This window comes from Chamaea fasciata, unplaced genomic scaffold, assembly GCF_029207755.1.
Source record: "Chamaea fasciata isolate MVZ Bird 193981 ecotype frontalis unplaced genomic scaffold, bChaFas1.0.hap1 SCAF_14, whole genome shotgun sequence".
Classification (NCBI taxonomy): domain Eukaryota; kingdom Metazoa; phylum Chordata; class Aves; order Passeriformes; family Sylviidae; genus Chamaea; species Chamaea fasciata.
The window spans coordinates 5,117,237-5,130,475 of NW_027094099.1; the positions used below are offsets into that span (position 1 = coordinate 5,117,237).

Genomic DNA, 13,239 nt, shown 5'->3' on the forward strand with positions numbered 1-13,239 from the left:
GTTCTTCTTACCTTTTGCGTGCAAATATTTGTTAATCTACTTCATGCCAAACAGGAAGAAGTGCCTGCATTTAAACTGAATTTGAGGATTGCTTTATTAGCAGTTGGTTTGTTAAAACAGTCTTCTTTGCATTAGCCTGGGATGTTTCTGTGTTGCCTTCAGGTTGCACTTACAGGTGCATTTCACAGATACTGTCTTAATGCTCAGTGCCTTCCTCAGATTATTCTTCTCTAACTGAAAGGGGACTTGTTGCCCACTCAGTTGTTGTTGTCCCACAGTGGCTGTATCCCACTGGGTCCATTGGTCCTGTTTCACTCCAGGCAGCGTTTCCTGTCCCTTAGAACGTTTCCTCTGCTGAAGTCCTGTCTATACATGTTGTTGCTGCAAGTTGCCTTTCATTGTGGTTCTTACTATTTAGATCTTTGCTAGCTCTCCATCTCAAATTGCATCCTTTCCAGCATTTTATTTATCATTAAATCAGGATTTTCTGGTGACCTTTCAAATGTTCTTTTTAACATATTGGAGTAGGTGGATATTTGAAAGCTTGGGGGGTGGGGGAACTGTGTAATAATTGCAAGTTTGCTTTTCCTACTAATTAATGATAAAATCCTCTTGGTTTTCATTATATCTGATTTAAGAAGTGAAAGACAACAAATTTATTAACTATTACAACCCCACTAAGCTATAATGTTTTAGCCAAAACAGTACAAAGCAAAAACCCCAAAGACTAAATAATACCATGTTGCTCTGGGGTTACAGCACTGGAGAAAGCGCTTGTGACACCCCACCTGGAGTGCTGCATCCAGTTTTGCTCCCCCAGTGGACCTCTCGGGGCATGTCCAGAGGAGGCCATGAAGATGCTCACAGGGCTGGAGCACCTTTGCTATGACACCCTTGGGCTGTTGGGGACGAAAAGGCTCTGGGAAGATCTTAGAGCACCTTCCAACACCTAAAATGGCTCCAAGAGAGCTGGACAGGGGCTCTTGACAAGAGCACGAGTGGTAACACAAGGGGGGAGTAGTTTCAAACTGAAAGGGGACAAGATTAGATTAAATATTGGGAAGAAACTCTTCCCTGTGAGGGTGCTGAGGTCCTGACACAGGTTGTCTAGATTAGCTGTGGATGCCCTGAATCCCTGGAAGTGTCCAAGGCCAGGTTGGACAGGGCTTGGAGCAATGTGGTCCTATGGAAGGTCTCCCTGCCCGTGGCAGGGGTTTGGAATGAAATATCTTTGAGGTTCCTTCCAACCTAAACCATTCTTTGAGTCTATGATTTTATCAATGCTTCTAAGGTGAATCCTAGTTGTGCTGTTACTTTGCACTTTGTTTATTAACCCTCTGCTAATCTAGTTTGAGGTGGTAAGGCAAAAATTGGAAGTGGCTTCTTAGACCATATATTGTTTTATCTAAATCTTTTTTTTTTTCTTCAGGCTCATCATGCCTCCTGTTGTTATTCAAGGAACCATTATTTAAGGCAGAAACTTCACAGTGTAACTGTGTTTATTTCTGAATTTCCCTTTTATGTAGGCGTCCACTGTCTCTGGCATTAAAACATCAGTACCAGCCTTCAGCCACAGTGTATCTTCCATTCCTTACTCTGCTGCACTTTTTGTTTTGTTTTGTTGTTTCTCCTCCAAACAAGAAGGACTTGGTTTCAAAGCAGAAACCTTTGAGTCTTTGAGTGTTGTTAAATTGCACACCTGCTGACTCACGTAGCACATGTGGCTGTTCAGGATGCAATTGCTCAGTAAGAGTGTTGTTTCTCTTCAGTCAGTGAGTGGATTTGGTTCCAGCACCCTGATCATGATTCCACTACCTGTGTTTCCTAACCAGCTTTGTGCTGCTCCAGCTTTTTTGCTGACTAATGTTCTCTGGACATTCAAAACTGGAAGCACTGGAAGTGTGTTAGTGCTGATTTGGAGCAAATTGTTATTGATACAGAGCTGCCAGTGATTGTGTGCACTGAAATAACATTTTTGTACCTCTGAAATGCCGTTTAAAATACAATCATATGTCATATAAACAAAGAAGCAGTCAGTGTATGGGGTGCATCAGATAAGTAACTGTGAAACAAAAACAGCAGAGAATCTAAAAAATAGTCTTGTGTTGGTTTTTGTCTGTCAAACTGCAAAAAGAAGTTTTTACTTGACTTAATTTAATTGATGAAATTATGCAGAATAAAGTAATTACCTATTAGTTGTCCTTCAGGCATAACCTCTGTGGGTGTAGGAAAGACTGACCCTTTCTCTTGGGTGCCTGTGCAGGTGATGGCAAAGACAATGAGAGATGTGACAGAGAAGGGAGTTGTGTGAGGAGCAGGGTCTGGGACTTGTCAGAGAAGAACATGGGAGACAGATACAAACAGAACTTAGGAGAAGACTTCTTCTTTGCCTTCTCTAGGGGCCAGAGGGACTCTGTGCAGTCTGCCCCAATCCAGGGGGCCAATGCCACTTGTTGGACAAATGGCAAGACTGGAAGGAGGGACCTGCCCTGTAGGCTTTGGGTGGCAGGATGTGTTTGTTTTCCGTGTTGTATGAATTTATTTTCATCATTTCTAACCCATAACTCAGAGATTTTTGTCTCTCAAAACTTGGTTTGTAATGTAATAAGATACAGTTTTAGAAATTCAAAAGCTTTTAGTATGCAAATTTTAAAGGATGAGAGATAGGCAGTATTAGTTCCGTTAATCTCCACAACCACAAGCCCCACTTATTTCCTCGGAGACTTGCAGCTGAAACTTTCTCACCTACCTGTCACACTGATAGAAACCCTTGTTCAGATCACCTGATCTGGACATTTCTGAATTTAATAATCTTCCTGATTGGTTCCCAGCTTGCTCCTTGCTTTTGCAGTTCCTGTGCTCCAAATTACATCGTATTTTTTATCAGATTTGTTAAATTTGTTAAATTTATTTTTCACTGGATTAAATTTTTGTACCTATTTGTATTTCTTCTCGCAGTGTCTTTCATAAACCCCTTTGTTTTGTTCTCTTTCTTTTCTCTAATTGTCTTTGCTGTCTCCAGTTTCCTTTACTTTCACTTAGGATTTTTCTTTGCTAATTCTTCCAAACTGATGAATTCACCTCTTTTTTCAATGGGCAATGGGGAAAAAAACGATTTATCATTTGTATTTACTTGTGAAAGTGTAAAACAAATGGAGAGGGGCAAAGGGGGAAACCTTCCATCTTTCCAGTGGAGAAGGTAGCTGGGAGCACTTATGCTGCTCAGTGAGGGTGGCTAATTTTCAAAAACACTATTTCATGGAGATGGAAAGGTGCTGAATATGTTCTTTAATTTGCTTGAATGTTTTTCTTGCATTTCAATGCTTGGGGGCTCTAGCAAATTTAGGGAAAGTGAGTCCAATCATAATTTCCTGTGTTGGTTCTCTGAAGTTTATGGCTTTGGTGTTCAATTGGTGCTTCTGTTCCGGAGATGGAGACAACTCCTGGGATATAGGGAGAGTTGAAAATAAAATACTTCTGCGTTAGGTATAGAAATTTTAATTTTTGTGAGGTTTCAGGTCTGTAGTAGTTCAGTTGCTACAATGTACCATGGAGTGTAACTCAAGTGCAATCCAGTTTTAAATGCAACACACTGTGAGCCTGCTTTCTGAAGGCTCAATGTAATTTTTATGACAGAGCTTTTCTATAAGATGATTGCATTTGGCTTAAAACTGAGGCCAGCGGGATTTCTGTGAGTCTGCTGATTTTCTGCTTTCCTCTTACATACATCAAAGCCCTGTCACACAGCAGCCACTTACAGCACATGCACTGGGATTTTTGTTAGCTTCAGAATTAAACATGAAAAAATCTTGAGCAGGGGAACTGCAGGGAATGCCCTGAGAAATGCTGCCTGTGTTCCACTGCTACAGGTCTGGTACTCAGGGATCTGTACTCAATGAATCCAGGTTGTTCCTGAGGGTCACATAGCCCTTGGTTTGTAGCATTGCCAATACTAGAATAATAATGTTTTGTTCAAAGCTACATTTCCTAGAATTATACTTATTGTCGCCTTTTTTAAAAAATCTACCTTATTGTTTTTGTGGTTGAGAAGAATAATTTCAAAATGTGTTTAAAATGCCTTTTAAAATCAGAACCAAAGAAAAGCAGTTCTTACTCCAAACACTGATTGGTTTTGGGAACACACTCATGGCTGTGCCTGTTTGGGTTGTGTAACTTGGTTGGGATGTGTGTAAAGTTAGAGCAGAGCCCTGACTGGATTACAGCCATTCATTCTGCGTGGGATTTTTTAGTGAACAAATGCCGGTAATAGCTGAAGTTCTTCTTCCAGTGTCTCTGACAATTTTCACTGAATTTGCATTTTGTCCTACAGACTTTCCAATAGATAATTAGAGCATTACAGAACAATTCTGTATGGCTGACATGGTGGTTTCTATTATAGTCTGCTCAGGAGCTAGATAACATTCTTGCCCAATGATACCAATTCTCCTTTCAGAATTTTGTTAGTACTTAAAAACCTGAAAAGTTGAGCTCAACCCTGTAGGTACCAGCTGTTTGTGCTATTTTTTTCTTCTTCGGTTAGGTTTTTGTTCTTCACCGATATGACTGTAACAGTGAAAGGCTTTCTTTTATCTGTTTAAAACTGCTTTGTGCTATATTTAGCTTATCTCCTTGGTGTAAGCAAGTAAGTTATCTTTAACTGCCATTCAGGTAATGCAGCTTCTCAAAGTACATAAAATGACAGCCTTCTATGGTGTAATAAATCATGTATTAGTCAGAATCAGGTTACTTTTGAATTGCCAGGAAAAGTGCTTGTGGAATGCTCTGAAAGCCTCATATAACTTGTAGGGTCTCTCTTGTTTTTAAATATTTTTAATTTTCCAGTTAGAAACAAGTACTTGGAGAATGGTAGACATCTCTGTATCTTAACTTAGCAGGGTTGCTTTGAAAAAAGCAGGCAGACATCTCAACATATTTTTCATGGTTTTTTGAGAATGACAAGTCTCGTTTCATCACCTATACTAAACAGACTTATGCATCTCTGGAAATTGGCCTGCATTCTGTGGTTGCTGGTCAGAGCAATCTGCCGAAGTGGAGGGTGGAAGCAAATCCTTCAGAGGATTCTGTGCTGACAGGTTGCACGAGCAGCTTCCACAGACATGGAACCACGCTGGCTGAGTCTCTCTGCAGGTGTTGTTACAGAACACTGTCTTATATTGTCTGCTTTCTAAAAGGCTTTTAAAATCTCTAAGAGAGCAAGTTCTCTCTCCTGTGTGAGATAAAGGGACCTAAAATATTTTGTGTTTGCGTTCTGTCTGTTCTTCAAATGAAAGATAAGAGAGTTTCTCACTCTTTTGGGCTATGACACTATCAGTCTTGTCTTTCCATCATTGCTCCTAATTATTATTTATTATTAATACAACCACACAATTGCAAATTAGTGCTCCCTCTCAGTGGAATTTAGAGTTCATCCTAAATTTCTGATTTCTGAGCAAGGGAATTGCTGGAATCTGAGCAAAGGAAGTCCTGGCCTTGATCATCTCCTGTGATACAATGTCATAGATTTTGGGTTTGTGGAGGAGAGGAGAGGAGTGGATGGTGGCTTTTACTCCAACGTAGCTGGCTTTGACACTTCTTCCCACAGTGCTGCTGTGTTGGGATGCCACAGGCTGGGTGGTGGGGGTAGCTGCCCCCCAGACAGAGGTGAGCAGGTGGTTCCTTTGCTGTTTTGCAGGCAAGAACTGGGACCTGACAGCGGCTTTGAATGACTATGAGCAGCTGCGGCAGGTGCACACGGCCAACCTGCCCCAGGTGTTCAACGAGGGCAGGTTTTACAAGCAGCAGGAGCCAGAGCAGCCTCCCCAGGTGACCAAGGCTGAGAGGCCCTGCCTGCAAAGGCAGGATGACATTGCCCAAGGTAAGAGCTCCTCTGCAGGGTTTCAGGGACAGGTGGGTCTCTAACCTGTCTGCTCGGGAGCTGTGCTCGGCTGCAGAGAGTGGGAGGCCATGTGCCAGCAGCCTCTGAGCTGTGCCACTGTCACGGGGCTCAGAGGCTCAGAGCTGCTGCTAGACCCTATTTTTCATGTTTTAGTGGTTGTGAGCTCTGCCTCAGTTCTGCAAGTTGTTTTTTTTAATGTGTGATTGAAGTTAAATGTGTTGTCCCCAAGCAGTCCTGTGGTACTCATGAAAGGAGTGAATTAGAGGGTGTCACTCTTGTATATAGTTTTCTATGCTTATTGAAACAAACAAACAAAAAGGTTTGTTCACTAAAATCCATATTTTGCTCTTTGCATTCTTAGTCACAGTGTGTGAATAGGGCGTATGAAGATTATGAATAACTTTCAACTTTAAAATTTCATTCTTTTATGGTTCCACAGAAACTGCCTCCTATCGCCTGCTGAATAAAAATTGAAACCTTAGGAAAAATTAGTCAGCTACCTCTAACAGTTAATTTCCAGTGCAAGATGATAAGCATTAGAATTTGCTTTTCTGTTTGCAGACCTCTTAGGGGTTTTATTTCAGATCTCTCTCTCTGACTGTTGGGTTGCAATTCTTTTTTTATGAATTTCTCAAGAAGCTGTAGTTTGCACCAAAATAAATCTGCAGGTCTGACAGCTTGTCATGTAGGCAGATAATAGCAGTAGCCTGGTGATGGCTTTATGTGCAGCCATTAAGAGGAACACAAGGGCTTCCCTTCTCCTGCTGGCTCTTCCCACCTATTAAACAGGAAGTAGCATCAGTACTTAGGAGTTTCAGTAAAGCTTTTTTGAAATTGCTGGCTTCCATCAGAAGAAAAGGAGCTATGGTGCTTCTTGTGACTCCTTAAAGCTCTGGATACAAATAAAGGGAGGAAGAGCAGCAGAGTTGATAAAACCATGTCCCTTCAGTCCTTTGGGATACAGTTTGCAGTGAGATGTCCATCTGATGTTTAGTGGGTGCAGTAGTAGGTGGTGTGGGGTACATCTGGATTTGACCACCTGGACTGACAGGAATTTGGCTGCCAGCTCAGTGTGTAGCTGAGGATCTCCTGGTCAGAGCCACCTCTGACTGACAGGTGGACCTAGGGGTGTTCAGGGAGGAGCAGAGAAGGGAAAGGAGCACCTTGGTTTGCACCAAGGAGTGGAGGATGCAGCCAGCAGGGGTGGCTGGGCTGTGGTGGTGGAGTGGCAGTGCGGGGATGTCACAGGGAGCTGCTGCCCTGCACTTTGGTGCCCCTCCTTAAGGGGCCTGGCTGACATGTACAGGGAGAAGAAACAAATGCAAAATCAAACCTTCTACCCTCTCCCTCAATTTAGAATAATTTAGGCATTGCAGTTTAACTCTCAAAATCAGAAAGACTTTGATCCACTAGAGAAACTAAAGTTTCACAAATTGCAAGAAAGTTAATTTTAAATAACCATTTGTCAGTTTGAGATGTCTTAAAAACACTATGAGTGATAAGTTATGTTAAAGTAAGCTTTAATTAGGAGTTCAGAACATTCACTGATAATCATCTGTCTGTCAATAAATCTTTCTTTCAATGAATCTTTGAAAACTTAAGGTACATCAAGAAAAATGTTATAGGAATATTTGTCTTTCATATTTTTTTACTTTTGCTGCTGGTCTGTTTTGCTAGAAGGATAGTCAAGTTCCTTTGGCTGGCCAAAGGGATCTGTAGTAGGAGCAAGAAATCTTTTACAGCAGGGAAATAACCTGATAAAAGCAGGAACCAAAACATGGAATAAATTCCTAGAGAAATAAACATGCATTCACCAGTCTTGGCATTCCCAGCCTTTTATGCAGTGGTACAGATGTAACTTGTCTTTGGTTTCTCCACAGAAAAGCGTCTTTCCAGAGGCATTTCCCATGCCAGCTCAGCCATAGTCTCCCTTGCTCGCTCACATGTAGCAAATGACTGCAGCAATGAGCAGTTCCCTTTGGAGATGCCCATCTACACATTCCAGCTGCCAGACCTGAGCGTGTACAGCGAGGACTTCAGGAGCTTCATCGAGCGGGACTTAATCGAGCAGGCCACCATGGTAGCCCTGGAGCAAGCAGGTGGGTGACACCTCAGGTGTCTGCCAGCAGCTGGGTGACACCAGGGGGGTCACTGGTGGCCAATCCAACATTTGAGTTGGCATTTCTAATCTTGCTTTACATCCAGAGCTTGCACATCCTGCCTGGTAAATAAAAGCCAGAGAGTAAAAGCAACTACTGTGTTCTTTGCCAAATGACACATATCCCAATCCTCTGTTTCTTTTAAAACTTTATAGAAAAATGGTCCAATTTAGTTAATAAAACGAAGAAATTGGGAAAGGAGGGAAAGGACTAATGAGGAAGTCATGCAATAGATGAGGATGTGAGTCTGGATGGTCAGAGGGCTTGGTACTTCCAGTTCTCATGAGGAAATTACATTGCAGCGACTGTGAAAGGAAACATCTTCAGGTTCTGTTACAGCTTGAGAAAATAGTTTTTAGATATGTTTTTTTTTTTTTAATGAGAAACTACAGAATTTTAAAGTAATGCTTCAGTATTGCCATGGGGGAAAAAGTGTAGATATTTAAAATTGATGTTAATTCACGTCTATTAGTAGTTTAAAGTTTTAAGCCAATTTTGAAGGATATGGAGAAATCTATTTAAAATTAGTATTGATGCCTTATGAAACAGCAGGAGTGCTAATGAACCATGAAATGAACACATCTGTATAGTGAAATGCCCAACCCTGGCGATATAATAGAGTTGTAAAATCAGATTTCATGGTTGCTTGTGGGATATGGAATAGACCAGTTGCTTTTTTGTGTGTGGGATTGCTCCACTGGCTTGTGTGACACTGTGGATTGATCTGAGATTCATTTTCCAGCCCTGGTATCCTGTGTGAGCCAAATTGATGAAGTGCAGCTCGGGTTTGAGGCAGGAGCTCTGCTAATCTGGTGTCCCACTGAGTACTTATGAGGTGTTGTCATGTGCTCTTTTTTGGCTTTGGTAATTGAAAAGCCAGACATACGTAGATAATAGCCTCAAACAGTGCATACTTAAGGAAAAAGAAACAAAACCTAAAACAACTAAAAGAACCCCAAGCAGTGTTCAGAAGGCCTTTTTTTGGGAGAAAGAGCAGCGTGAAATAAGGTAGGAATGCTAGCAGGCCACTATGAGGCATGAAAACTGCAAGTCACCTATCAAGAAAATATATCCAGTTTCTCTAAGAACCAGCTAACCCAAGGAGGACAGGGAAAAAGTAGGATGATTCTCCCTCTGGCAGCTCTGCCAAACCCTCCAAATTCCATAGGGATATCGGAAGATGCCTTGGTACAGTACCATTGTTGACCTACCTGCTTCAGTGCAATTACAGCCTTTAGAGTCTAGTATGAACTAAAGGATCACAGAGGCTTTCTGACCTTAAAATCAGAGAATATGTGAATTTAGAGCTGACATCCTCTAATCCATACAGAGCTGGCTGGCTTTGAACTTGAAATGGCTGCAGAAACGACAGAATTTTCTGCCTCTTAGCATTCCTCTCTCAAATCTCTCTGAAAATTAGAATAAATCATTTATTTTTTTTGCACTTTAATTAGGGCAGTAACCTGACACACTCTGGAAAAGTGCCTTCATCCCCAGAGCCTCTTGCATCCTGGAAAGGAGAAGGTTTTCCCATTTGAAGTAGTCAGGGTTTTGATCACAGGTTTCCTTGTAGCCTACATAGACTTAGTTTACTTTGTGAGCATTTCATTCAAGTAACCTGGAACTTCCTGGGAAACACTTCTGTATTTCATGTACATGAAAGAGATCAAACAGTTTGCTTAAAAAAATCATGTAAGGCTTCATAAACCTTTTGTCATGGTTTTAGATGTAAAGATATTCAGTTTCCTGCCTGTTTTATTTATTTTATTTGTTTTACAAAATGAAGAGAGGGAATTAATAGAAAAGCCACAGAGTATTAAACATTTTATCCTCTCCTACCAACAGTTTGACTATGGTTTGGTCAATGACATAAAGAAAACTAAAAGATGAGGTGCATTCCCTGCAAAGAGCCGAAAATGTATTTCAAACCAAATTCCATGAAGGACAGTAGCTTTTGCAGCTGAGGTGGGGGATGTTGTTAAAGGAAGAGGCACGCCTGCTTGGGTATAGTGCCATGAATTTCAAGAGAAAAGAAATAGGAAAGAGGCTAATTAGGCAAAAGGAGGAGGAAATTTGCTAGGAACTGACAGCTTACTACTGCCAAAGCCTGGACTGGGAGAGCAGAATTGCACTAACAGTGTCACACTGGGTTCTGAAGTGGCCACATGAGCTGGGTCTCTGTAAAAGCCTGTAAGGTTTTTTTGTTCTTTTTTGATATGTTACACTCTCACTACCTTGACATCTATATGTGACAGCATGTCCTGGTTACATCCTATCTGTATGGAAACTCAGAACAGAATTCCCAATTTACTGCAAAGCACTGTGTGAGATGATAAAGGAAAGGCCCAGAGAAAGGCAGTGTGATTTACTTACTCCCCACTGCTGCAGTGTATTATTTACTCCTTCATATGATTGCTTTCCAAATATTCCTCTGAAAGGATAGAATGCATCACATCCATAAAAACATTTTGAGGTTTTGTCCAGCTTGTAAACTCAGCTGTTGATTATTGCCAGAATTGGAATGAGGTCAGGTTGTGAATAACGGGCAGACTGATCTCTGTGAGCTCTGGCAAGAATTGCTGTGGTTCTTCAACACAGGATGGCTCAAGGTACTCATAATATTAAATGAAGTCTGTGTAGAAGCAGTTTTATAATTCTACATATTTTGCTGTAGCAAGTTGATTTTCATTATAGACACATGGTCCCCTGTGTGTTGCTGATGTGTGGGTTGACACAAAGAGAGATATAATGAAAACTTCTGCTGTACTGAAGTATTGTGTTTTAAAAAACAGTACAGGCAGAGGAATGGCTGGTCTAACACAGTGTTTTTAACTGAAAGAAAACCCAATTCTATTGCAGTGCTGAAATATAATTCAGTACAAATAGTACAAGTATACTGTGTGAAAGTCCAAGAACTGTTTTCCTACACTTTTCTTTCTGTGCTCATCTTTGTGTTTCCTAAGAAGCATTTTATACAGCTACTGCCAAAGTAAACAGTAATACGCTGTTAAGCCTGGGCTTGATGTCCCCCAAACCAATCCACCAAAATTGTGGAAATGTTTGATCTCAGTTTTCATTTCAGCTCCATTTTCCTGTTTTTTTCCCTAAAGGGGCCCACTATAACCACCAGATTTGAAAAAGGAAAATGCACCGCTTTTTTGTTATAATCCAATCATAACCCCATATCTGCTATTGTTTTGGTCAGCCATAAGCTTTGTGATGGTAACCAAGCCCCCAAACGCTTCTTGTGGAAAGCACTTGATGGAAGATCACTTTTATACAAACCTCCTGTTACTCAAAAGATTCATCAACACCAGACTTTGGCATTTCTTACCAATAGATGTTAGTTAACCTGCAAAGCAATCCCACTCATTATTTCCATAAGTCCTACCTAAGGTCTGTCTGGTTTTAGGTCTTCTAACTATGCTTTACGCAGCACCTTGGTTTAACTTGTTGCTGAATATGATTCCACCAAAACATTCTGCTAAAAACAGGTGGCAAGTTGTTATTTCACAGATGCAGGAGTTTCTAAAAATTATCTTCTTGTTTCCAAAGGCTGTCTAATAGTGCTTTAAATTCAGTTTCTTTATTGCATATTTAATTTAGAACTCAAGAAGCCTTTGTGCGTTTACAAACCAGCTGCTAAAATAATTTGAGGATTACCAGATGTGCTTATTGATCTGCTATGCATCTTTACAGTGTGGTACTCTTAACCCATTCTGACTAATTGCAATTTAATTCTGTAGTTCAAAGTACCCAGAACAAATAACTGGGGTACATAATAACTATTGCTATGCTATTTTCCCCCCAATGTGTAGTTACAAATAAACTTCAACATAATTTTGTAATGAAAACTTATTAATGGAGAGACATTTATTTTTTTGTTTGAACTTCCTTTTGTTTTGGGGTTTAACCTTAAGTGCAAGAATGCCTGTACAAATATAAAGATGCTATTTCCTCCCAGCTTCCCAGTCAAGAAACTGGGAGAGAAAAAGTTTCTCTTTTCTGAGAAACTGAAATGCCTATTGCATTATTCATTCAATTATTCACTTGTGCATTACCCACAGCTCTGCCAGGTCTTGGGAAATGTACCAGCTCTACTCATCCGTGTTAATCATCTGCTCTTCCTCATCCCCAGAGACGTTACACAGTTACCCCCATTTGCCTTCTTTCTGTTAGAGGTGCTCACATGACCTTTTGACCAGGACTCAACACTTCAGTTTGCTACCACATGACAACCTGTGTGCCAGGAATTACCTTCTTGTAGTGTGGGCTTGGGCAGTGATAATCTTCATGACTTGTTTCTTCATCGAGTATCTGTCCTTTTGCCAGGCTTTTCCAGAACCCGTCTCTGGTTTATAATCTGTAAAACATGCTTCACATAGCAATGATGGATAAATGATTCTCTAAGTATTCCCAAAAGAAAAAGGTCACATTCTGTACAACACCTCGGGCTATGCTTTGGTGTCATTTTAATTCTCTGATAGTGTAGCTGCTGGTTTTAGTAGATCTAATAATGATTGACACGATGGGAAATGAGAGGAGAATCAGCTCTTGAAACAATCCATCTGATTCAAATAATTTACTTAATAAACTTACCTTTATAGTAACATATCTTGATTACCACATACATATTACTTTTGTCTTTTGACGTAAGAAAAATTCCTTTATCACCTTAATATAATCTGTCATGCGTGTGTGGGAGGCCAATATCGATTGCCTTTAGGAACTGACAGCAGGGCTCATAATAGTATTAAGGCAATAAACTCCTTGGAAATCCATCCCTGGATGCAGCATATGAGACTGGAAGATGCAAATCAATTAAAGGTGCTCTTCTCTTTTCTAGGTCCATGTAGAGAATAGTTTATCTGCCTCATTTCTAATCTTTTCAGTTTTGACTTCTGCCATTACATTCAAGGTTGTTTGCTCAATAGGATGCTCATGGTTACCCCTCCTGCAGTGTGTTTACCTCACAGAGCACTGCTGCTGTTGCAGGTTCCTCTCCCCCGTAACAGGTGTTTGTTTCCTTTGCAGGACGCCTCAATTGGTGGTCCACGGTGTGCACAAGCTGCAAGCGCCTGCTGCCCCTGGCGACAACGGGTGATGGAAACTGCCTCCTGCATGCTGCCTCTCTGGGTAAGGGACAGTCTGGGCAGGAAACCTTCCGTCAGGAGTATTCACTGC

The 13,239-nt window shown here is 41.0% G+C and overlaps 1 protein-coding gene across 10 annotated transcripts in view; it reads left to right on the forward strand.

The window, feature by feature from the left end:
- The window catches only part of OTUD7A (OTU deubiquitinase 7A), a 98,975-nt gene that overhangs the window by 67,226 nt on the left and 18,510 nt on the right, over positions 1 to 13,239 (forward strand). For all 10 annotated transcript variants that reach the window (XM_066196733.1, XM_066196731.1, XM_066196729.1 and 7 more), the window contains 3 exons: positions 5,693 to 5,875; positions 7,777 to 7,995; positions 13,090 to 13,191. In XM_066196733.1, coding sequence (XP_066052830.1) covers positions 5,693 to 5,875; positions 7,777 to 7,995; positions 13,090 to 13,191 — 504 coding nt within the window. The remainder of the gene's footprint in view (positions 1 to 5,692; positions 5,876 to 7,776; positions 7,996 to 13,089; positions 13,192 to 13,239) is intronic.